Source organism: Aquarana catesbeiana, linkage group LG06 (genome assembly GCF_042186555.1).
Source record: "Aquarana catesbeiana isolate 2022-GZ linkage group LG06, ASM4218655v1, whole genome shotgun sequence".
Taxonomy (NCBI): Eukaryota; Metazoa; Chordata; class Amphibia; order Anura; family Ranidae; genus Aquarana; species Aquarana catesbeiana.
In genome coordinates, this window is record NC_133329.1 from 392,330,664 (window position 1) to 392,355,666 (window position 25,003).

The 25,003-nt window shown below is 44.2% G+C and overlaps 1 protein-coding gene and 1 pseudogene across 1 annotated transcript in view; both read right to left on the bottom strand.

The window, feature by feature from the left end:
* WNT10A (Wnt family member 10A) overlaps positions 1 to 25,003 on the bottom strand; it is a 103,441-nt gene that overhangs the window by 5,699 nt on the left and 72,739 nt on the right. The window contains exon 3 of the mRNA XM_073634347.1: positions 23,919 to 24,292. Coding sequence (XP_073490448.1) covers positions 23,919 to 24,292 — 374 coding nt within the window. The remainder of the gene's footprint in view (positions 1 to 23,918; positions 24,293 to 25,003) is intronic.
* On the bottom strand, positions 18,453 to 18,573 carry LOC141101871 (U2 spliceosomal RNA; annotated as a pseudogene).

The window sequence follows — 25,003 nt, forward strand, 5'->3', positions numbered from 1 at the left end:
TTGTTTTTAAAGAAGCAGTGATTTTAATGATGCTTAAAGTGAAATTATAAAAATTAAATATTCCTTTAAACATTGTGCCTGGGGGTCACCTTAGTCTGCCTGTAAAGTGGCGCATCTGTGTGATGTATAGAACATGCCGCAACAATAATGAAATTTCTAAAGGAAAAAATGTAATTTAAACTTGTTCGCGGCTGTAATGTATTGACGGCTCCTGGCAATATAGATAAAAAAAAAGGAAAAAAATAAAACGGCATGGGTTTCCCCCCAAAATCCATACCAGACCCTTATCCGAGCATGCAGCCTGACAGGTCAGGAAAAGAGGGGATGAGCGAGTGCCCCCCCTCCTGAACCATACCGGGCCACATGCCCTCAACATGGGAGGGGTGGGAGCTTTGGGGCAGGGGGGGGCTCTGCGCACCCCCCCACACCAAAGCACCTTGTCCCCATCTTGATAGGGACAAGGGCCTCTTCCCGACAACCCTGGGCGGTGGTTGTCAGGGTCTACGGGCAGGGGGCTTATCGGGATCTGGAAGCCCCCTTTAACAAGGGGGCCCCCAGATCCTAGGCCCCCCATGTGAATGGGTATCGGGTACCCGAAAAATAGCAAAAAATGAAAATGCTCCGCTTCCATGGGAAAGCAGTCGGTGGGAGGCCTCCCATGGAGGCGGAGTGTTTTCATTTTTTCAGAATAATATAGTGCAGCGCAACTAGCAACAATGTATCAAAGATTCCAAACAATACATGTGAATAACTGTGTGTCAATGTGTTCTAAAGGCAAAACAAACCTGATACAATCAAAGAAAATTGTGGAAATCAGTCCAAATAAATGGCTCAAAAGTTAATTGTGCTAGTGAATGAAACAATATACTGTGATCTTCCATCTCCGTGTTACAAAGTAAATGTGCTCTTCAATAATAATCCTCCACCGGTGAATGTATGGCCGCTCACCTTATACTTAGACCCCTTTTTCATAAGTGGGTCTAAGCAAGCAGTCCCCCTAATAGGGATGATAACCGAGCTCATGATATTTCCTCCCTCAGGTGCCACTTCCCCTGATTTCCCTGTCAAGGTCAACGGCTCAACTATCAACCCATCTCCCCACGCCAAGGTCCTAGGTGTAATCCTGGACTCTGAACTAACCTTTCGACCCCACATTCTATCACTATCCAAAGCTTGCCGCCTCAATCTTCGCAACATCTCCAAGATACGCCCCTTCCTAACCAATGACACCACAAAGCTTCTAATCCACTCTCTGGTCATCTCCCACCTCGACTACTGCAACTCCCTCCTCATTGGTTTACCTCTAAATAGGCTATCCACACTTCAGCCCGTCATGAACGCTGCTGCCAGGCTCATCCACCACACAAACGGCTCAGCGTCTGCCACACCCCTCTGCCAATCCCTCCATTGGCTGCCACTCAGTCACCGAATTAAATTCAAGATACTAACTATAACTTACAAAGCCATCCACAACCTGGCCCCCAGCTACATCTCTAACCTAGTCACAAAATACCAACCTAATCGTTCTCTTCGCTCCTCCCAAGACCTCCTGCTCTCAAACTCCCTTGTCACCTCATCCCATGCTCGCCTTCAGAACTTCTCCAGAGCCTCCTTCATCCTCCGGAATGCTCTACCCCAATCCGTCCGATTTTCTCCTACTTTATCCACTTTCAGACGATCCCTGAAAACTCATCTCTTCAGAGAAGCCTATCTGGCCCCCACCTAACAACTGCACTTCTCAATCAGCACATCACCCATAGTTATTACCTCTTGTATCTCTTGACCTTCTCTCTTAGATTGTAAGCTCTAAGGTGCAGGGCCCTCTGATTCCTACTGTATCAAATTGTATTGTATTTGTACTGTCTACCCTCAAGTTGTAAAGCGCTACGTAAACTGTTGGCGCTATATAAATACTGTATAATAATAATAATAATAATAATATCAGATAAATGCTCCTGGTCCGCTCTTTAATCTCCAACACCTCCTGTCAGTGCTGCATGCTCTCAATCAGCAGTATATGAAAATCAAACAAAAGGAAATCTAGTGCTCTCTGTCAGAATGATTAATGTTGGATAAAATCAAGGTAGCACACTCACATAGAAGGCACTCAATCGTGCTGGCATGTCAAACGAGTAATCAGCTCCTAAAGTGCTTCAGCATCAGTGGTGATGACCGCGGGATGAAAAACCGAGGGTCTGGGACTTAGCCCCTGAACTATGATTGGCCAAAGGCACTTGCCTTTGGCCAATCATGGCTCTCACTGTACATCACAGTGTGACTGGCCAAAGCATACAGGTCAGGTGCATGCTTTGGCCAATCAGCAGCCTTCAATGCACTGCGAACTCGCAGTGCATTATGGGGCACTCTGCGGTGGGCAAATGTCCTGTGAGTGCCCCATATGTTCACTTGTTTTACATCAGGCCCATCCCTAGTTATATATAGCATCCCTTACAGGTAGCTCTGGTAACACAGCTGGAGGGATCCCGGGCCTGAGGACACAGGTCCTCCCCAATGGAACTAGAGTACTCTGGTAGCAATCAGGGAGAGGCTCCTCACAATCACTGGGTGTTCCAGACAAGACAGTTCTGACAGTGGAAGGCATCTACTGTAAGTAAGTATGTGCCATACCTGTGGGATCCCTATGGAAGCTGGAAATCACTGTAGCAGGCATTGCTACAGTGATTGCCACCAGCTTCTGGGTCCCGTGCCAAGCAGCTGTACTGCTGTTTAATGAACACAGGAGGTTGTATGCTTGGCCTGGGCAACCATTCAAAGAATGCTATGCATTTTCTCAATGAGTGCAAAGTGTACTCTGAATGGACAAGGTGGACATCACCGCCCCACCTCTCCATCTTGTCCAATGGCACCTGTGCCAAGTGAGCTACCTCCTGGGTCCACAATGCAGCGGGGCAGTTTCTTGGCACAGGATCTGGAAGGTAGTGGCGATCATCCATATAGTACCAGGTATGGTCCAAGGTAGACCAGTGCAACTAAGTAAGAATTGTCCTACCTAAACTTCAGCTTTAAGCTGACATTTCTCCGCTTATACCTGATTTGAGATTTCTGGACAAGAATTCAACATTTTGTCTCCTCTTTAGCCACCTACCGATATTAGATGGCAGTGGAACATGCACAATCCAACCATCAAAAGCCCTGTAGAACATCAGTTGGTTGAGATATGAGCTCCTTTACAGCCTTATGCCCTGTACACACGATAGGATTTTCCGATGGAAAATGTGTGATAGGACCTTGTTGTCGGAAATTCCGACCGTGTGTGGGCTCCATCACACATTTTCCATAGGAATTTCCGACACACAAAGTTTGAGAGCATGCTATAAAATTTTCCGACAACAAAACCTGTTGTCGGAAATTCCGATCGTGTGTACACAAATCCGACGCACAAAGTGCCACGCATGCTCAGAATAAATTAAGAGATGAAAGCTATTGGCTACTGCCCCGTTTATAGTCCCGACGTACATGTTTTACGTCACCGCGTTCAGAACGATCGGATTTTCTGACAACTTTGTGTGACCGTGTGTATGCAAGACAAGTTTGAGCCAACATCCGTCCGAAAAAATCCATGGATTTTGTTGTCGGAATGTCTGATCAATGTCTGACCGTGTGTACAGGGCATTATAATCTACCTTTACAGCTCATTGACCTGTCTTGCATTATTTTTATGACTAGTGAGTCTCAGGTCATAGGCAAAAGCCTTTTTTGCCCATTTATTACAAAAAAAAAACATTCCAGAGCATGCATCCCAAAAATTACAGTATGGGACCCGAAAGCTAGCGACGATCATTATAGTAGCGGGTATGGTCCAAGGTCCAATGTAAATTTACTGACCCAAAAGACCTGTATCATGTGCCGCTCAGGCTCTCTGGAGGTTGTACTAGTCCTTAATGTCTACCACTGGGAGTGCTGGTCGAGAGGGAGTCTGTCCTGGCTCCAGTGATAACTCAGAATGAAGAGAGGTATCCCTATGACCGCATATCCATATCATCCCAGGTGCAATGGTAAGTGGCAACCTCAGCCTGGACTCCAGCCAGGCCACACCTCTATGCTTTTTGCTCCGGCCCTCGGAGCTTAATCATGGGAAACATGACTAAGCTCCGAGGGGTGGAGCAAAACGCATCAGGGGCATGGCCTGGCCAGAGTCTAGGCTGATGTTGCCACTTACCATTGCACCTGGGATGATATTGATTTGCGGTCATAGGGATACCTCTCTTCACACTATGTAAAATGAGTCCTACCTAAACTTTAGCTTTTAGCTGATATTCCTCCACTTATCCCTGATTTGAGATTCCTGGACTGGAATTGAACTTTCTGTCTCCTCTTTAGCCACCCACAGATATAAGACGACAGTGGAACATGCACAATCCCACCTTCAAAATCCCTGTAGAACATCAGTTGGTTGAGATATGGGTTCCTTAACAGTCTCATAATCCACCTTTACAGCTAAATGACCCATCTTGCATTACTTTTAGGACTGGTGAGTCTCAGGTCATAGACAAAAGCTTTTTTTGCCCATTTATTATAAAAAAAAAAGCTCCACGTTCCAGAGCATGCATCCCACAAATGAAGGTTGTGAGGAAGATGCAAGCGTTGGGCCGAGCTCTAGATCAACACAGAAGTCTCCAGGTATACAGTCTCGTTACCAATAATACGTTATTGATGCCAGAGATTAACTAGGATTTCTCTACTCTGAGAAGTCAAAGTGAACTTGAAAGTGTCTCGGATTTGTTTACACATCCATCCAGCTTATTTTTATTGAGCTGTCTCTCCGAGACCAAAGGGTTAACAGAAATTTTTGCAACAACTGTCAATATGAGTCCAGGCAAATAAAGGGGAGGCTTAAAGATTTATGGAAACAAGCCTCGAGCTAATTGGTATGAAAGCCAAAGCTTCTCTGACAAGTTGTTTTCTAACAAGACTTACGTGCCCCGCAGGTGAAGCGTGAGGTCGCAGGTAGGTCAAGGAGGAGAAGGGTGAAAGGTCAGAGCAGAGTTATGCACAGAGTCAGATACCTTTAGAGATGGTGTTAATATTGGGAAGCTTTTCCTAGTCTTGATCGTAAGAAAAAAATATTGTAAAGAATAACAATTTTATAGTGGGCAATATCTAAATTTAGGGAGTCATTTCAGGTTGTCATCTTGCAGTTTCAACCACAACTGACAATTCTGTTTGCATGCATGCTGGAAAATTGCATACTTGTTGGCCTGTTGTATCTCCTGGGGACTACAACATGGCTCCCAACAGTCCCTTTTTAAGGATGGACAATCCCTCTTGTGGAAGCAAATCCCTCTGTCTCGCTTACCTCCCCATCTGACCTTATGTTTGGCCTGAAATATCTCCGTATGTAATTGTATTATTTAATTGTCTTGCTATTGAAAAACATGTCAGTTTTTTGGAATGGGCCCACATACGCAATATGCAATGACGATATGAAAATTCGAAGAAGCAGGATGGAAAAATGTTCTCGACTGTATGGATTTCTAATGGTGCATGTGGTTTTCAGTTGGTAAAGTCCATTCATTCTAAAATCGAATGTTAAAAACAATCAAAATTTTGAACTACATTCGAATTTACTGGGAATCTTCCTACAAATTTTCATTTGAAGTTCTATTAGTGTACACCCAGCTTAAAGGTGTCCCTCTTCCCATTTTGGAAGTTTGGTTATAGGAAAATATTCTACCTGTTGAGGATACATTGATACATTTATTACATGGGATTCCTATGAATGATCCTGTAGAATATTGTGATACTTCTCAACCCAACGAATGTTTCCAATCTGACCCAACAAAGGCCGGGATGTCTAGGCATTGCAATATACGGCACAACTGATAAACAGAGCCGTATCCTTGTACACAAGAAGATCAGTGCGCCCCGGGCTCTGGATCTCACACACACAAACACCCTCTTCCTGCAGATACGCCCTCCGAACAATGGCACAACATTGTCCTCCATGGAGTTTACACAATCATGGGCACGCTTGTCATATGATTGACACTGTTTAGCAGATCAAAGGCCATTGTCTAATGTTTTCCAACTGTTTTTCTGGTCGTCAAGATGGACCATTGTCATGTTGTGGCAGACCAGGAAGTCGTTTGTCAGTTGCTACATATGTGTCTATGTGGAGTTAATGGAAGGCAGAGGGACCGCGCGTGCATTATTATTTCTTCAATGGCAAATGCACAACAGCTGAATACACAGGCGGTACACCCGGAGAGGATCTTGTGATGTGAGTAAAGTCATACATCTCAAAGTGACACTAAGCTCCGGAATTAAAAGAAAAGATTAATTTCAAATATATATTGATAAAAGGACACTTAATTCCTGGTGCCCAACCTGCAGCCCTCGGGCCCCCTGCGGACAATAATCTGTGTTTCCTATTTACCCTGTTATAGCAGTAATCTCTAGCAGTCTTCTATAATATATCTCAAGTCTATGACTGTCTCCGGAAGCATGTCCCACCAGTCTACAATAACTCTTATAGCATGTTCACCGTTTCTGAAAGTCTCCTGCAAGGTGTCTGTAGTCTCTGACCATCCCTTGTGTTATTTCAGCAGTCTTCGACCATCCCTTGTACTATCCCTGCAGTCTCTGACCATCTCCTGTACTATGTCTGCAGTCTTCGACCATCCCTTGTACTATATCTGCAGTCCCTGAGCATCCCTTGTATTATGTCTGCGGTCTCTGACCATCTCCTGTATTATGTCTGCAGTCTCTGACCATCCCTTGTATTATGTCTGCAGTCTCTGACCATCTCCTGTACTATGTCTGCAGTCTTCGACCATCCCTTGTACTATATCTGCAGTCCCTGAGCATCCCTTGTATTATGTCTGCGGTCTCTGACCATCTCCTGTATTATGTCTGCAGTCTCTGACCATCCCTTGTATCGTGTCTGCAGTCTCTGACCATTCCTTGTATTATGTCTGCAGTCTCTATCTGTTGTATCATATCCTCAGTCTTTGACCATCTCCTGTATTGTGTCTGCAGTCTCTAACCCTTTCTTATATCATGTCTGCAGTCTCTGATCATCTCCTGTATCATGTCTGCGGTCTCTAACCCTTTCTTATATCATGTCTGCAGTCTCTGATCATCTCTTGTATCATGTCTGCGGTCTCTAACCATCTCTTGCATCATGTCTGCAGTCTCTGACAATCTATTGTGTCATGCATGTAGTCTTTGACTATATCCTGTTGTGAGTCTGCTGTCTCTGACACTGAATAATCACTGAAATTAATGTGCGGCCCTTGTGTGATGTTAGGGGCTAAACTTGAGGCAAGAAAGTCGAGAAAGTTAGACACCACTGCACTATACAATATCCTTATTCTCCAAAAATAATCCATACACATCCAATATTTAATGGCCCTGTTATCTATTGTTTATTAAATTCTTTCTTACTTTCTGCCTCCTTGTAATGTCTTCTGTAAGCTCCTGCACCTCTCTTTTCCTCCCTGACTTCTATTTCTCTGAGCAGTGCATATTAGTTGTGGTATACTATTCTATGCTCACTATAAATCCCACAGTCCATAGGCCATCTCAGAAGTGACCAAGAAAGGGTGGCTACTTTCCTACAGACAGTGGGACTAAGAGCCCTTTCACACTGACAGCGTGGCCGCCTTAGCGGAAAATTTTTAGCGGCGCTTTACTGTCATTTCAGAGGCACTTTTCAGCCACTAGCGGGTTGCTTTTAACCCTTGCTGGCGGCCGAATAAAGGGTTAAAAGCGCCGCTGCCAATGTGCTTTGCAGGCACTTCGGCGCCACTGCCCATTGATTTCAATATATATATATATATATATATATATATATATATATATATATATATATATATATATACACCGCTCTTAAAGCGCCCCAAAGATGCTGCTTGCAGGACTTTTTTTAATGTCCTGACAGCGCAGCGCCCCAGTGTGAAAGCACTCCGCTTTCACACTGGGACTGCAGATGAGGCATTTTTTAAGGCGCTTTACAAGACTATTTTTAGCTCTAAAGCACTTGAAAAACACATCCAGTGTGAAAGGGGCCTAAGGCAGGGTGGCTATGTTTCTACATACAGTGGGACTAAGGTAGGGTGGCTATGTTCCAGCATACAGTGGGACTAAGACCCCTTTCACACTTGTGCGACTTCAAAGTCGCACGATTTTACTGCGATTTCGCGGCCGCGATTTTACTGTGATTTTGCTGCGATTTGGGATCAGTACTACTTTGTACGACTTTACAGGGTTGGTGTTTACAAATGCTTTGACCCTCAGCTTGTGCTTACAGCTTGTACTTACAAAGTCGTACTGAAATTGTGTCTCTATTATTCAGGTACGATTTGCATGCTACTTAACATTGAGGTCTATGGACATCAACTCGCATGGAAGTTGGACCAAAGTAGTGCAGGGACTACTTTGAAGTCGGCACGACTTAAAGTCGTGCCAATATGAATGGTAGTCATTGAAAATCATGGAGAATGTTTTGTCATGCAATTTTGCAGTACAAAATCGTGACCAATTTGCATAAGTGTGAAAGGGGACTTAGGCTGGGTGGCTATGTTCCTACATATAGTGGGACTAAGGCAGGGTGGCTACGTTCCTACATACAGTGGAACCATGAAGAATGTATGTAGCTACCCTCTAACAGGGAGACAGATAAAAAAAAAAGGATTTAGGAGATTTGGAGGAGGCTGAGAGCAAAAGAAGGGACTTTTCTGAGTTAATAATTCATACTGAAATAGAATTCATTTTTTTAAACCAGAGTTTAGTGTCACTTTACCTCAAAAAAGTACAGAGTGACCCGGCTGAGCCCCCAGGGCCTGTGAGAGAGAGAGACTGCTTTTTTTGCTGGTTTCTTCCTTCTTCCTTTACTTTTTTCTTCTTTACCTCCTTTTCCCTCCTGTCCCTGCCCTTTCCCCCTACCTCCCTTATTCCCCTCCCATACCCTTTATGAAGTTTGGTGATATGTCCTTGCAGTTTCGGTAATTACCCGGCCATTATATTTTGTCCATTTGGTTGTAGGCCCTGCCTGAGTCATTATGGCCCCCGGGGCCTCTCTGATGACCCCGGTTTTCTTTATTCTTCTTTTTTCACATTGAATGTAGTTGTATTCTTATGCTGCACTTCATGCACCGATACGGATACCGGTATCAGTGCTGATACTAAGCATCTGCACAAGTATCGGTACTCGTGTAAATGCTCAGATAATTGAAACCAATATTTTCAGGCTGAGTTCTTTCAGCTGACAGTGGGATTCCCCCACTGACAGCTGAAATGTAAAAAAAAAAAAAAAAAGCGTTAGTGGAGCTGCCGTGTCCCTAACAACCGATGACTCATTCAGCTGTCAGTGGGGTTCCCCTGTTAACAGCTGAAGTATAAACGAAGTCCCGGCAATTGGAGCTGTCAAAAAATAAATGAATCAAAAAACAGCCTGGGCAATGTTTACCAACAACATTGCTCAGGCGAAAGAGAAAAAGAAACATTGTTTCTTTTTGTATCTTACTGATTATCTTCATCTACAGATCAAAGGGATGAACTTCCATCTGCAGATGAAGTCAGTTTAAATCAACCTGTCAAGTAAAAAAAACTTGCTTTTTATTAAATGTTTCTCTGTTTAATTTCTCATTACCCCTTAATTTACTCTAATAAGCCTTAATTAACTCTTTATTCTCCTCCCTTTAATTAATATTTTCCTGCTGTTTTTTATTGTTCACTTCCATTTTATAAACTATTAATAATTAAAACTTTTTTTTGTTTGTTTGCTTTGTTCATTAATATTTTTACACCTTTAACATATATTTACATGTTTCACATTGAAAAAAACGCAAAATAAAAAATAAAAAAAAAATGTATTTCATTTGTAGACAACTTTTCAATGCTTTGTACCATTGCTGTACAGCTAAAGTATAAACAAAACAGTTGCAGTAGGTATCGGTAATTGGTATCAGCGAGTACTTAAAAAAAATATCAGTATTCGTACACATTGTAAGAAAAATGCTATCCGTGCATCTCTAATCTGTACGGGTTGGAAACTCTCAACTGCCAGCTCTCTCTGAAACTTTTATGTTTTTTGTCAATAGTCGCTTGATTTGCACAATGTCATTTCTTGGGTGCTCATTGATGCTGTGCAGATCTTACTGCATTATCACCGATATTGCAAGTTTGTCTATTCATGCGACCAGGGGAGTAGCTATAGGGGTCTCAGGGGTCTCAATTGTGACCGGGCCCCATGCTCCAGGGAGCCCATGCGGCTGACCTGTGCACCCGATAGGAGGGGCAGTGGGGGTGACAGTTCCTCTGTATGTCAACCCCCGCCGCCCCTCCGATCCAGGCCCTGCAGCCAGGTCTATGCGCAGTGTCTAGCTCGCCATGCCCCTGCCTCAGGAACTTTTGCTGAGCCATACACCAGTCATGGCAAAAGGGGATCCAGAGGAGGCAGAACTACAAGTCCCTGAAGAGGGGGGGAGGGGCAGAGGAGCCCATGAGGGTCAAAAAAGTATTAATTACACCCAACCACCTACTATCACTGACCTAGGATCCTCTGCCCCTAGATAAAATAACGTGAAAGGATCCCACTATGGGACTGTGAAAAAGGGCCCTGCAATGGGAGTAAAGGGCCTCTGGATCAGAGGGAAGGGCCCCAGCTGGGTGTCAGGGGGGCCTTCACGGTTTCTTGCACCGGGGCCCTGAAGGTTCTAGTTACACCTCTGCATGTGACCTTGTTATACACTATTTTTGCACAAGTTTGAATTTGCAACTGTTTGTTAAATAAAGGAATTACAAAAAAGTGGCTGCACCTGCTGATCGACAAAAAGTTTCCTAATGACTGACCTCTGTCAAACTGGGACGACCACATATGGCTCAAAATCCATCAATTTTCTGCTGAATTAGTGAAATTTCAATCAATCTATGGCCAGTTTTAGTGTCACTTTAACACAAGGATAGAGATCTTTATTTTAGCCATGTGACAGCTCCGGTCCGCTCGCTCGGAGTCACCAGCAAGTATACCTCTAAACTTTTCGAGATGGGAACGAGGGACACCTATTAGGAAAAGTATGCAGGCACAAGTGCAAGTGCTTTTTTTTATACCACTACTATTCCTTTATACTGGATTTTGACACTAAGGTTCCATGCACACTGGACTTAACCTCCTTGGCGGTTTTCCTGAATGTGGCTCGGAGTTAAATTTTAGCACCATTAGCGGTAACCCCGAGCCACACTCAGGATTGCATTGCAGGATCCTGGTCCAGATTACTTACCTTGTCCCCAGGATCCTGCGATGTCCCCCTCCGCTGTGTCTGCAGGCTCTGTCCTCCGCCCGATGCCTCTCTGTGCCGGGCTCCGTTCCCCTTCGAGCGTCGCGACGCACGGGGGCGGAGCCCCGTGGCAAATTCAAAAAAGTGAAAAATCATAATGCATACAGTACACTGTACTCTTACAGATTACATTACTGTATGAAATTATTTCACATCCCTTTTGTCCCCAATGCTTTGTCCAGTGCCCTGCATGCAGTTTTATATGATATATACTGTTCTTTCCGCCTGGAAACTGGAGATTGTCCATAGCAACCAAAAAGTTTCCCTTTACATCAAAAGTGGTTTTAGACCAGCTAGAAAACAGCGATAATAAATTAGAACACTTGCAGAATTGAGCGATAGTGAATTGTGGGGAAATTCATTTTATTATTATTATATTATCATTTTTTATAATTATTTATATTTATTTATTATATTATAATTTATGATTTTGTGTTTCAAACTTTATTATACCCGGGATATCTACTAGACACTTGTTTGGACAGATTTAAAGAAGAGTTCCAGGCTTTTTATGTTTATTAAAAGTCAGCAGCTACAAAAAGTGTAATGCGAATGTTATCCCCGCACAAGGGTAAAACTGCCCAGGTATAAAATAAAAGTTGCTCTCCAGAGACAAGGAGCCCCAGGTGCTGGCTAATGCTAGTTGAAGCTGTGTGCAAACAGGAAAATCCGGACAGCCGCACTCCAGGAAATTATAATCCAAATTGCTTTATTGTAAAATCAGGAACATGTCATACAGGACATCATTGACAGAGTGTACAGGCAATCAGCTATGAGTAAGCACTTGGCATTGTGCGAAACGCGTTAGATGATTGCCTGTACACTCTGTCAATGATGTCCTGTATGACATGTTCCTGATTTTACAATAAAGCAATTTGGATTATAATTTCCTGGAGTGCGGCTGTCCGGATTTTCCTGTTTGCACACAGCTACAAAAAGTGTAGTTGCTGACTTTTAATGAACAGACACTTACCCGTTCCACGGTCCAGCGATGCGGTCGAAGGGAGCGTTGCTTCTCTCCCCCGGCGCTTCCATTGCCACTCTGGGCACCCAGCCGTGACAGCTTTTGGCTTCACCGCCGGGCACGCATGGCGCATGCGAGAGTCGCGCTGTGCTCCCTGAGTGGATAGGCGATCTCCTGGGACCTGTCACGTGTCCCAGGAGATCGCCTAGAGGGAGGGGGCGCCTAAGGCAAAAGGAGGAGTCGCCTTGGCGGTCCCTGGGCGGAAGGAGGAAGTGGGACAGGAAGTCCCCCTCCTAACGAAGCCCCCACTCCCCCCCCCAACAAAAAATTGCATGCCAAACGTGGCATGTAAGGGGGCGAGGAGTGCTTACATTTTTGGGTGGAACTCCGCTTTAAGTATGTTATTGCTAAGAATTACAGGCCCACAATATAAAACGCCAAATTTCTATGCAAAATAATTGTACCGCTTTGAGTCGCAAAAATCTGACATAATCATACCAGCAGGGAGGCTACAAAAAGTCGATTGTACAGGCGTTTGATGTTTTTTTCACCTGCCTCTAGAAGCACTTCTATTGTGTTCTATGTGTCTTTGCACATTATGACTACTACAGGAAAAAAAAAAAAAACCTTCTCTATCGTGTTTAGGAGCTGTAAAAACGTCAGTCTCTTCTAAACTCCTCTTATCTCTTCTAAACGTCAAGTTTCAACGTTTTTTTAGTAAAAAAAAAAAAAAAAAAAGGTGTGTTGTCACTGTACATCATTTCCTGGCTTTACAGGAAGTATCTTTTGACCCCGTCCATCATCTCCATCATTCTATGAGAGAGCCTCACGTTCAGACATGACCAGGAGGGAGGTCACACAACATCAGTTAATTGCAGCTGTGCAAGGACATGCCAACCTCTGGGATAAATCTCACCCAGATTATAAAGACAGAATTATAAAACATTCATCCTGGGAGGCATGAACTGAAGCACCTTGAGTATTCAGGAAGTATTCGGAAGAGTAGAATTGAAGAATAGAGTGGCATGGCTCTTGATGGCTCAGGAATCTCTGCTCACAATATCCTTTGCGCTTTTTGTCCAAAATGGCAACCAGCAAAAAAAAGGCTGTGAAATGCTTATTTTGGGAGTAAAACTTTTGCAGATGGGAGTGTAGTGCAAAAAACACCTATAAACTAAAATGCTCTTAAAGAGGAAATAAACCCCGATGGGTTTTACTTCCTCTTTGTTTCCCTGCAAAGGTAAAGCATAATGGGCTACTATGCATCGCATAGTAGCCCATTATGTGTCACTTACCTGACAAGGCAGTCTGCGATGTCACCGCTGTCCCTTCTCCTACGAAGCGTCCATCTTCTTTCCGGGTATCGCGGCTCCGGGGCTGTGATTGGCTGGAGCCGCGATGACGTCACTCCCGCGCATGCGTGCTGGTGCCGCCACTAACGGCATGATCGCTGTTAGAGACGGCATGCTCAGTGCGCCTGTGCGCCGTAGACATCGGTGCCTGTCTTTTGGAAATATCTCCTCAACCATGTAGGTTGAGGAGATATTTCTTGCACCTACAGGTAAGCCTTAATCTAGGCTTACCTGTAGGTAAAAGTGCTCTGTAAGGGTTTATAACCACTTTAAACTCTCACAGGGGTTGATTTACTAAAGGCCAATAAACTGTGCACCTTGGAAAGTGCAATTGCACTCTGCAAGTACAGTTGCTCCAGAGCTTAGTAAATGAGGTAAAGCTTCACTTTGCAAAGAATACCCAATCACATGCAAGGAAAATTAAAAAAACAGCATTTTTGCTTGCACATGATTGGTTGATGAAAGTCAGCAGAGCTTCTGCTCATTTACTAAACTCTGGAGCAACTGCTCTTGCCGTGTGCAACTGCACTTTCCAAAGTGCACAGTTTTTTTGCCTTTTATGCCACGTTTTTAAGCTAAAAACGCTGGCCTTTTTTTTTGTGCTCATGGTGTGCATGGAGCCTTACAAATGCAGCGACTTCGAAATCAGATGAAAGGTTTAGCGCTGGGAAACACTTTTTGAAAGATAAAAAGTGCATTTTATATACAACTATATAGATCAGATCAAAATGAGGGACAAATGAGGAGCAAAAAGGGACTTTGTTCCAAATCAGGGACAGTCCCTCGAAATCAGGGGCAATTGGGAGCTATGGCAGCAAGACAGACAGAAACCTCCAGCGCCTAATAGAAGAGTCAATTCTGATGCTGGTGTTTCGTCACATTCGGCGACCCATCACATTTGGCTACGGATCTGACGTTCCGCTGAGAAATTTCACACTGCGCATGCGTAACTTGCTGGTATGCGTTCCAAAAGTTTTGCGACAATAATGTGTAACGAAAGTGACGTTCCGTCGCCGCCATCTTGCTACACCCGCACTCCTCCATAGTAAGGATACACTGAGAAGGGGGAAACCGGACATCTTGTTACACCCACCGGAGTTTTGCATTTTACACTTATTTTTAACAGTAAAGTGAGTTTATATAATGAAATACAGTTCGGTACTTAGAATTCCGTCTGACTGGTTAAATGTTGAATTTTAAAAGCAGCAGCAAGCCTGCTCATCTCATAGGTTTGCTAATCTGACAGAAGTTCGCTGCTTTTAAAATTCAACATCTAACCAGTCAGACGGAGTTCTAAGTAGTGTATTTCACTATATAAACTCACTTTACTGTTAAAAAGTAAGTGTAAAATGCAAAACTCAGGTGGGGGTAACAAGATGGCCGCTTCCCCCCTTCTCAGTGTATCCTTACTATGGAGGGGTGCGGGGTGTAGCAAGATGGCGGCGACGGAACATCACTTCCGTTACACATTCCGACGGGTCACGTAGTGTGCTGTTCTGTCGTAAAAGTGTTGGAACGCATGTGGCGGCGTCGCGCATGCGCACTCCAGCGGGTAGCCAAATGTGATGGGTCGCCATATGTGACGAAACACTGCCAACCCAATGCTTTTATCTTAGCGTGCAGGAAGGCTGGCTGTCCCAGGGAAGGAGAGCTGAATATGCAAACAGGGACCTTTCAGTAGATTTAGAAGTCTACATAAATACATTCCTGACATTTCACAATATACAGAAAATGTATCAGAACAAAACAGATGTATAGACCTCGTTGTCAGACCATTCATCTCAACACAAATATTCCCATTAGATTTTATTTGTATCGTATGGATTTTATTTCCTTTGTATAATCTTCCACTGTGTAGACCAAACTTATTTTTTTAAAGAAATTAACCAGGAAGGCCTAACTAAATAGTAAGGAACGTAGAAAAATATAATAAAACAAATGTCACTGTAAAAATATTAACTTACCCTACCTTAAAAGTCGAAAGTGTCAGTCAGTAGAGCAGTGGATGGCATGGGTAGGGCAGAGGACGATGTCAGTCCATACAGCTGTGGACTGTGCCAGTAGTAGAGCAGTGGACGGTGTCATTAGGGCACAGATTGGTGGCAGTGGGGCAGTGGACAGTGTCGATAGTTAGTTTTTTATTTTTATTATTTTTTTTTTTAACAATTTTATTACTTTTTACAATCATATGTTTTATTTTTTTACAATTTTTTTAGGTGCCCAGTTGGGGGCTTTGGTAAAATATCAGGGGCCTACACAGGTCTAACGTTTGAGACTGAAGAAGGAACTGAGAACAGTCCAGTTACATAGACAGTGAATGAATGGGAGGTGCTCTGTGCTGAGAGGCTCCTTGTTCATTCATAAATTGAAGCATAGCAAACTCAGTTATGAACGAACATATTGGGTGATCGGTACTGATCACTCACTGTATTCATTCAGAAAAGGAAGAGGCCGGTAAATTACATATTTACCGGCCTTTTTCTCCCCCTCTCCATCCTGAAGATCCCCTGCAGCAGCTAGTGGGAGAGAAGAGGAGGGAAGCCAGCAGCACTGCAGGGGGAGGGGGGAAACCAGAGGAGCACACAGGGGGGGCCCAGCAGCAGAAAGAAGAGGAACAGGAGAGGTGTTGACGCGGCATTTATTAGAACTGATCTGTATTTTCCTCCTGCAGCACCTGAATGCCGGCAGGAGGGAGAGGAGGAGAAGCCAACTTACAGCTGCTGCAGGAGGAAAATAGAGATTGGTCCTAATAAATGCTGCCCCTCCTTTCCAAGTTCCCCGTGGGTTGGCAAGAAAGGATCGTGGTCTACTCGTCACCTGCCCGCGGTTGACGGGTTGTTGACCCTGCAATAGAGGTAGCTAAGCTGGACCCGGCAAACGTCAGTGTGATGGTGATGACCAATCAGAATCCATCTGGTCCATCCTGTAAGTGCTGATGGAGAAGAGCAGGGATTTCAAATACCCGGACCGCTGGGGTGCTGACAGCTCGGCAACCCTGAAGGAAAGTACAGCGGGGGTGGGGAGAGTGTCCGGTGTTAGTTCACCTTTAGGTTTTTTCTGTAGAGGAGAACTAACACTTTAAGGAAGATTTCCGGTATGGATATTTTTACATAGTTTCATTGGCCAACTATGTATATACCATACCTGTGGGATCCCTCTAGAAAAGGGGTCTCCAAACATCCTAAACAAAGGGCCAGTTTAATGCCTTTCAGACTTTAGGAGGGCCGGGCCATGGCCAGTGGGAGTAGAAAATGCCCCAGCATCAATGGGAGTCCACAATGTCTCAGGTGTGGTGGTCAGTGGGATTTAAAAAATTAGTGGCAGGAACAGTGTTGGTGTCAGAGGGAAGAATTATGCCCTATTATTGGTGTCAATCGGAGGAACAGTGCCCCATTGTTGGTGTCAGTGGGAGGAATAACGCCTCATTGTTAGTGTCAATATAGGGAAAGGCCAGACAAACTCAAGCAAAAGGCCACATCCGGCCCTCAGGCCACAGTTTGGAGACCACTGCTCTAGAAGAGTGGTCTCCAAACTGTGGCCCTTTGCTTGCTTTATCCAACCCTTTGTACACCCCCCCCCCCACACTGTCAGCAACAGTGGGGAATAGTTCCTACCCCTGACATACATAGAGAGTGGGGCACTGTTCCTCCCCTAATACCAAAGATGGAGCATTGTTTACTCCACTGACCCCACAACATTTTCCACTTCCAGTAGCCACAGTCTGCCTCCCCCCCTAAAGTTTGTAGGACAGTAAACTGGCCCTTTGTTCAGAATGTTTGCAGACCCCTGATCTAGAAGCTAGAAATCATTGTTCTAGGCACAACTACAATGATCTCCCACTTGCATCCAGGTCTGGTGCTCAGCAGCTGCCCTACTTCATTGTGAACACAGGAGGTTGCTTTGCATGGTCTCAATGACTGCAAACCATTTTTTGATCAGGAGAGGTGGGGTAATGACGTTACTCTCTTAAACTCATCCAATCAGAGAATGTTCTGCATTCATTGAGATAATGCAACACATTTTTTTTTTTTATAAATCCATGGTGCTGCAAAAACCAAAAAGTATATAAAAAAAACATGTGAAACACTAAGAAGTGCACTTAAGGGTGTGCTTTGTCCACCCCCTGAAGGGGTAGGACCTCTCCCTGATCGCCCGGGGCGCAAGGCTCCTGACAGGGACATAGGGCTCCAATGGTTCTGCCTGGCCAGAAGGCCTGGCAGACTCTGTTCTTCTAGGTTAGCCGAAGCCCACCATCGAATACTAGGTCGAGGGGCTCTCCCGAAGAGCGAGAGGCCTCCCCTCTCAGGGGCAAGAAAGGAAGGCACCTCAGGGCCACACATCCTCCCCCTAGACGTCAGGGCAAGTCTGAGGACTCACACCCTTCATCTTAGTGAGAAAAAAACAAACACAAAAGTGAAAGAGTGACAAACGTGGGGAGAAAATCAATTAAAATAAATAAGTGGCCGTGCATGTGCACTGGCCAGGCCCTGAGGCCTGGAAGACAAAAACTGTCCCAGACTTAGCCAAAAGGCCCAGCCCCAAAAGGCACAGTGCAGAAAAGCTTTTAGTGACGGTGACCATGTGATGGTTCACACAGTGGGGTCCCACACCCAAGTGTTACTAAGAGAACCCCTAGGGCAACCAGTGGCAGGGGGCACAGACACTGGCGCTCTCTGCCTTCCCAGCCAATGGTCAGATAAAGTAGATCCACTCAAATCAGGAGGAACTGGGCTCTTCCAGTTTTCCTGAGGGAAATAAGCCTGTGCCCCAGCTGCCTGTGAGTGCCCTGGTTTCTGTTCCAGCCAGTACTAGCCTTCAGAGCCCCCATTACTCCAGCAGGGGTACTATACAGCCAATCATCTCAACCGTAAGGCAGGAATAATGGCGTAGCACCCCTACTGGACACTGATAAGACCAGATACTACACTTGATCTTAGCCAAAAGGCCGAGAAGCAATATAATACAATACTATCTCCCCAATTCCCCCCCCCCCCCACAACCATGGTGGGTGGGTGGGGGGGGGGGGTCAGCAGGCCCACCATTCACAGAATGCTCATCGGAAATTGTGATGAAGTTTAATGATGCAGTGCAAGTTTCTAAATTGGCGCCACTTATAGAAATGTTTTTGCCTGTAGTGTTCTTGTGCAAAGTACATACAAACGGGTTGATTTACTAAAGGCATATAGACTGTACTTTGCATGTGCGGTTGCTCCAGATCTTAGTAAATGAGGGGAAGCTCTAAAGACTTCTATCATCCAATCATGTTGAAGCAAAAATGTTGCATTTTAAAAAAAAAATTTCCTTGCATGTGATTGGGTATTATTTGCAAAGTGAAGCTTTACCTCATTGGGGTTGATTTACTAAAGGCAAATTGGCTGTGCACTCTGCAAGTGCAGTTGTTCCAGAGCTTAGTAAATGAGGTAAGGCTTCATTTTGCAAAGAGTACCCAATCACGTGCAAGGAAAATAAAAAAAAAACTGTGTTTTTGCTTGCACATGATTGGATGATGGAAATCAGCAGAGCTTCTGCTTTTTTACTAAGCTCTGTAGCAACTGCACTTTGCAAAGTGCACAGTCTATTTGCCTTTAGTAAGTCAACCCCTTTATACCTGGCTTTAGTAAATCAACCCCAATAATTCTCTACTGGTCCGCTGGGCTCTCATAACTATTCAGCTGTAAAATACAAGAGCCATGAAACCGTTTCATGGGGATTTTCCACAAAATTTGCAAAAATACGTGTTTTATGCAATGTACAGCATTGGGGGTTGATGTACTAAAGGCAAATAGACTGTGCACTCTACAAGTCCAGTTGCTCCAGAGCTTAGTAAATGATCAGAAGCTCTGCTGACTTCCATCATCCAATTATGTGCAAGCAAAAATGCTGTTTTTTTTTTTTTTATTTCCTTGCACGTGATTGGGTATTCTTTGCAAAGTGAAGCCTTACCTCATTTACTAAGCTCTGGAGCAACTGCACATGGAGCGTGCAACTGCACATTGCAAAGTGCACAGTCTATTTGCCTATAGTAAATCAACCCCATCGACCATTTGGTTATAGAATACAAGGACCTGCAAACTGTCAGCGCTGTACATTGCTGGTTTCATTGTGCGTCATGGCATGCCAACGTGACTTTTATAAGGCGCATATCTTCCATAAAAAGATTTGATAGAATGGGCACAAATAAAAAATAAATACATATACAGGCGGTCCCCGGGTTACAAACAAGACCGGGTCTGTAGATTTGTTCTTAAGTTGGATCTGTTTGTAAGTAGGAACAGGTACATTTTGTACATGTACTGGGATAACTTTCTGGAGCAGATTCTTTTTTTTTCTTTTTCTCCATGGAAGCCCCCAGCAAGTGTCAACCCCTGCAGGTGAGTCCTGATCCATGATTTACAACGGTAGCTCGTACAGGTGGTTTAGATAATTACAGATGATCATCATTAACATCAAACACGGCACGAGAGAGCAACAAAGAAGTTGCCGTACTTCTGAGAAGATCAGAGGCTTAGCGGGGAAACCTTCCCCACCCAACTCCAGAGTAGGACCGATGGAGAGATGAGAGGCAGAAGGGAATAATCCAGCTGAGCCTTAGAAGGGTCAGGATCAGATAAAACACCAACATTATTTATCCACAGACTAAACAGACTGGAGGTGCACTACACACACACACAGGTGGAGGCTCAGCCGTGCATAAAGTCATCCCTGTGTTTACTACAAAATAAAATTCTGTCCTGGAGACGTGAAATCCTATACCTACTCAACACTTACCCAATAGTGAGAACTCTAACATAAACGAACACTCTACACCAGCCTTATTTAACCCAGGAGGAACCCATGAAATAACGTTCCGGTCTCATGGAACCAATTATTTTTAACTATAGCTACAACCCATAATACAGTAGCATGATGATCAGTGGGAAGAGTGCTCCTTATATTTGTGGTCAATTGGAAGAATCCCTCTGACCACATTTATGTTAGTGGTTACTTATGTCAGATTCATTTTTGGTCAAGGAACCCCAAGCAATCTTTTGAGGAATCCTAGGGCTCCATGGAACCCCCATTTGAGAAAGGCTGCTCTATACACATAAAATATACTTTTACCAGCATATTCTGACCACAGCACATAGTACAGTTCTTCCACACTCTACATCCAAAAAACATAAAAGATTCCTTCATAGCCTGACCAATAGACATCATCAAAATATAATTATATTATACCCTATCCATAGAACACTACACATGACCCACCACTGGACATGACTATAATACAATTCTATTACACTCTATACATAGAACACTACACCCCCCAACATGACCGACCGCTGGACATGACCATAATACAATTCTATTACACTCTATACATAGAACACTACACCCCCAACATAACCCACCACTGGACATGACCATAATACAATTCTATTATACTCTATACATAGAATACTACACCTCCAACATGACCCACCACTGGACATTACCATAATACAATTCTATTACACTCTCTTTATAGAATACTACACCCCCAACATGACCCACCACTGGACATGATCATAATACAATTCTATTACACTCTATACTGTACATAGAACACTACACCCCCAACATGACCCACCACTGGACATGATCATAATACAATTCTATTACACTCTATACTGTACATAGAACACTACACCCCCAACATGACCCACCACTGGACATGACCATAATACAATTTTATTACACTCTCTTCATAGAACACTACACCCCCAACATAGCCAACCAGTGGACAGAACAGAATTCTATGGTACTCGACAGATATAGAATTTCAGTAAAAAACGTCCATGATTATTCTTTTCAGCAGTAATAACAGTTAACAGTTGTGCAGATTCAGTATCTTTGTACACAAAAACAACACACATTATCTTTAGTTAACAATTACAATAAACTGATTTGACAGGACTGAAAATCTCCTGACCTTATTATAATTGCACATTCTTACACACAGGGATGTCTTTAAGGTGGGGAAAAAGGGGCAACTGCCCCGGGCCCAATCATTGTTGTGGGGCCCGAATCAGCTGCCCCTTCAGCCCATGCTGCCCATGGTTGCCATTGCCAACAGTACATTTAGCAATGGCAGGCACTTTCTCCAAAAGGCTCTGGCAATGCTGGGCAGGTGCCGCAGAAGAAGCAGTCAGCCACATTTGCCAATACTGCTTCTCTAGTCCCAGCTGCAGCCCTGTCAGTCATGATGGAGTGATCTGTCCTCCACCTCACATTGCACAGCTTCTCATCCCATATGGGCGCTGCCGCTGATGTCCCGGAACGTGCTAAAAGTCTGGGGCCATCCGCTTTCTTGAACCCCCACCCCACTGTGACAGTTTCATTGCCTTCATCTTAGGGAAAGCGCCCATGCCACCCCGCACCTGCCTGCTGTGGAGGAGGAGGGGAGAGATGCATTGGCTCAACTTAGCTCAGGTGAGACCCACATACAGGGTGCACACGGAGGTGGGGGTGGCGGGAGGGGAGCACAGTGTTCCTGCACTACTGTCACTATTGTCACTACTGGGGCTTTTTATTCTAATGTCTCTCTGTAATAGGAGAGGCCCCTGGACTGGAGGTAGTAGTCCCTCTATAGAGGGGCCCCTGGACTGGAGGTAGCAGTCTCTCTTTGAAGGGCCTCCATAGAGGGACTGCTACCTCCAATCCAGGGGGCCCTCAATAAGGAGACTGCTACCTCCAGTCCAGGGGCCCCTTCGCAGAGAGACTGCCACCTCCATTCCAGGGGCCCCTTCATAGGGAGACTGCTACCTCCAGTCCAGGGGCCCCTCCATAGAGAGACTGCCACATTTAGTCCAGGGGCCCTTCTATAGAGAGATTGCCACATTTACCTCTAGCAACCAATAAATAAAATGGTAATGATGAACAATAACCAATAGCAACCAATCAGTGAGAAGTAATTATGTTCAGTAACCTCTAGCAACCAATCAATGGATGATAATGATGTGCTGTATCCCCTAGCAACCAGTCAGTGAGTGGTAATCATATGCAGTAACCTCTAGCAACCTATTAGTGAGTGGTAATGATGTGCTGTAACCTCTAGCAACTAATCAGTGAGCGATAATGATGTGTTGTAACCTCTAGCAACTTATCAGTGAGCAGTAATGATGTGGTTAACCTCTAGCAACTAATCATTGAGCAGTAATGAAGTGGTGTAATTTCTAGCAACCAATCAGTGAGCGGTAATGATATGCAGAAACCTATAGTAACCAATCAGTGAGCAGTAATGATGTGCTGTAACCTCTAGCAACTAATCAGTGAGTGATAATGATGTAATGTAAACTCTAACAACCACTCAGTGAGCGGTAATTATGTGCTGTAACCTCTGGCAACCAGCCAGTGAGCAGTAAAGATCTGCTGTAACCTCTAGCAACTAATCCGTGAGCAGTAATGATGTGCTGTATAATCTAGCAACTAATCAGTGAGCGGTAATGATGTGGTGTAACCTCTAGCAACCAGTCAGTGAGTGGTAATGATGTGCTGTAACCTCTAGCAACTAGTCAGTGAGCGGTAAAAATATGCTGTAACCTCTGGCAGCCAATCGCAATCATTGCCTGATCTTGCGCAGTAAACTAATTTTGAGTCAAGCTATTGACCAGGATCCAATCAATATTAAAGACAGCCCTGCCTACACACATAGTGCAATGCCAACCTGACAACATAAGTAGATGTACATGTGTAGGTAACAGGTAACATGCAGGCTCTGGACAGGAGCCATTTAGAAAGAAGTAATCCCTTTGAGCCAAGGTCCATTGGTTAGAATACATGGCCTACAACCCCACTGCAAGCTTTTTAATGCTATGATCTGGGAACCTTCCACTGTGGTTCATAAACAACTTTGGCTGTACTTTGCCTAGGCTACAAAAAGTCTTGAGGGACCTATTAGCATTCCCTCTTGTCCTGTAGTCCCATCTCTTATCTCTGCTATTAGCCTCAAAGGGTCATTTGACCCAGCAGTCAGATCTCCCTGCCATAATTCCTGACTTTGTTCCTGTCCATCCAGGAGTTTTAAGTGTTCCTGTGTACTATTGTGTGTTCCAGCTTCTCCTGTCAGATTCTCCATATTATAAAATAAGTGCAAACCCCTCATAATGCGCACATCGGGTGCACTGACCCAGAAACTCAGTGCAGAGATCTCTCCAAAAGAGTCCCTGAGAGACAGAAGATGTCAGATGTTGGCTGACCACTCTTACCTTATCGGCCCATGAGTGACATGTGGCATTTTAGATTCTGTTAGGAGGACTTGTGCAAATTAGGTCATTGACTCACCTGCCTTCCCACTCTGTTGTTATGGAGCCTCATGCGGGCGTGTATGTCTCTGTAAAGTTCCCGAGAATCCAAGAAGTCTTTGGAAAACTTCTCCCCGTATTCCACATCGGGGCTGCAGCCTCCCCATTCCCAGGAGTCCTGTGGCCCTGGAACCTCAGCAGGCATGTGTTCCATTACACCATGGACCATCCCCTTCCCTCGATTCATTGCTTCCATCTGCAACCTGTGCAGCTTAGCTTTGAATGCATCTTCATCCCCTCTCCTCTTCTCATCACAGCCGCACGACTTCAGCTTGCCCATGGCACAAGCGTTGGACACTGCATGGACCACTCCAGCTGCCGCGATAGCATAGGCGTAGGCACTCTCCCGGAATCCTGCAGGGAATAAGGATGATAAATCTCAATTCTGACAATCATTTCAGTCTAAAAAAAAAAAGAATCTTGTTAAGGATAAAGTATATAGAACAACATATAGTATATACAGGTGCATCCCAAAAAAATGTAAATATCAAAAAGTTCATTATTTTCAGTAATTCAATAAGTGAAACTCATATATTATATAGATTCGATACACACAGAGTGATATATTTCAAGCATTTCTTTCTTTTAATGTTGATTACTATGGCTTACAGCTAGTGAAAACCCAAAATTCAGTATCTCAGAAAATTAGAATATTACATAAGACCAATAAAAAAAGGATTTTTAATACAGAAATGTTGGCTTCCTGAAAAGTATGTCCATGTACACTATAGTATGCACTCAATACTTGGTCGGGGCTCCTTTTGCACGAATCACTGCATCAATGAGGACTTTGCAATTCATCTGATCACTCTTCACAACATTCTGGAGTATTTGCAAATTGCCATCATAAAAACGGAGGCAGCGGACTTTGTGAAAATTAATATTTGTGTCATTCTCAAAACTTTTGGCCGCGGCTCTACAACTCATGATACATTAGTGTGGTGGCCAGTGGGAAGAACGCCCTTTACACTTGTGATCATTGGGAAGAATTACTCCCTTACAGATAGCTAGAAACATCATTGGTATCAGTGGGAACTTATCTGAGAGGCAAAAATTTCTAATTGC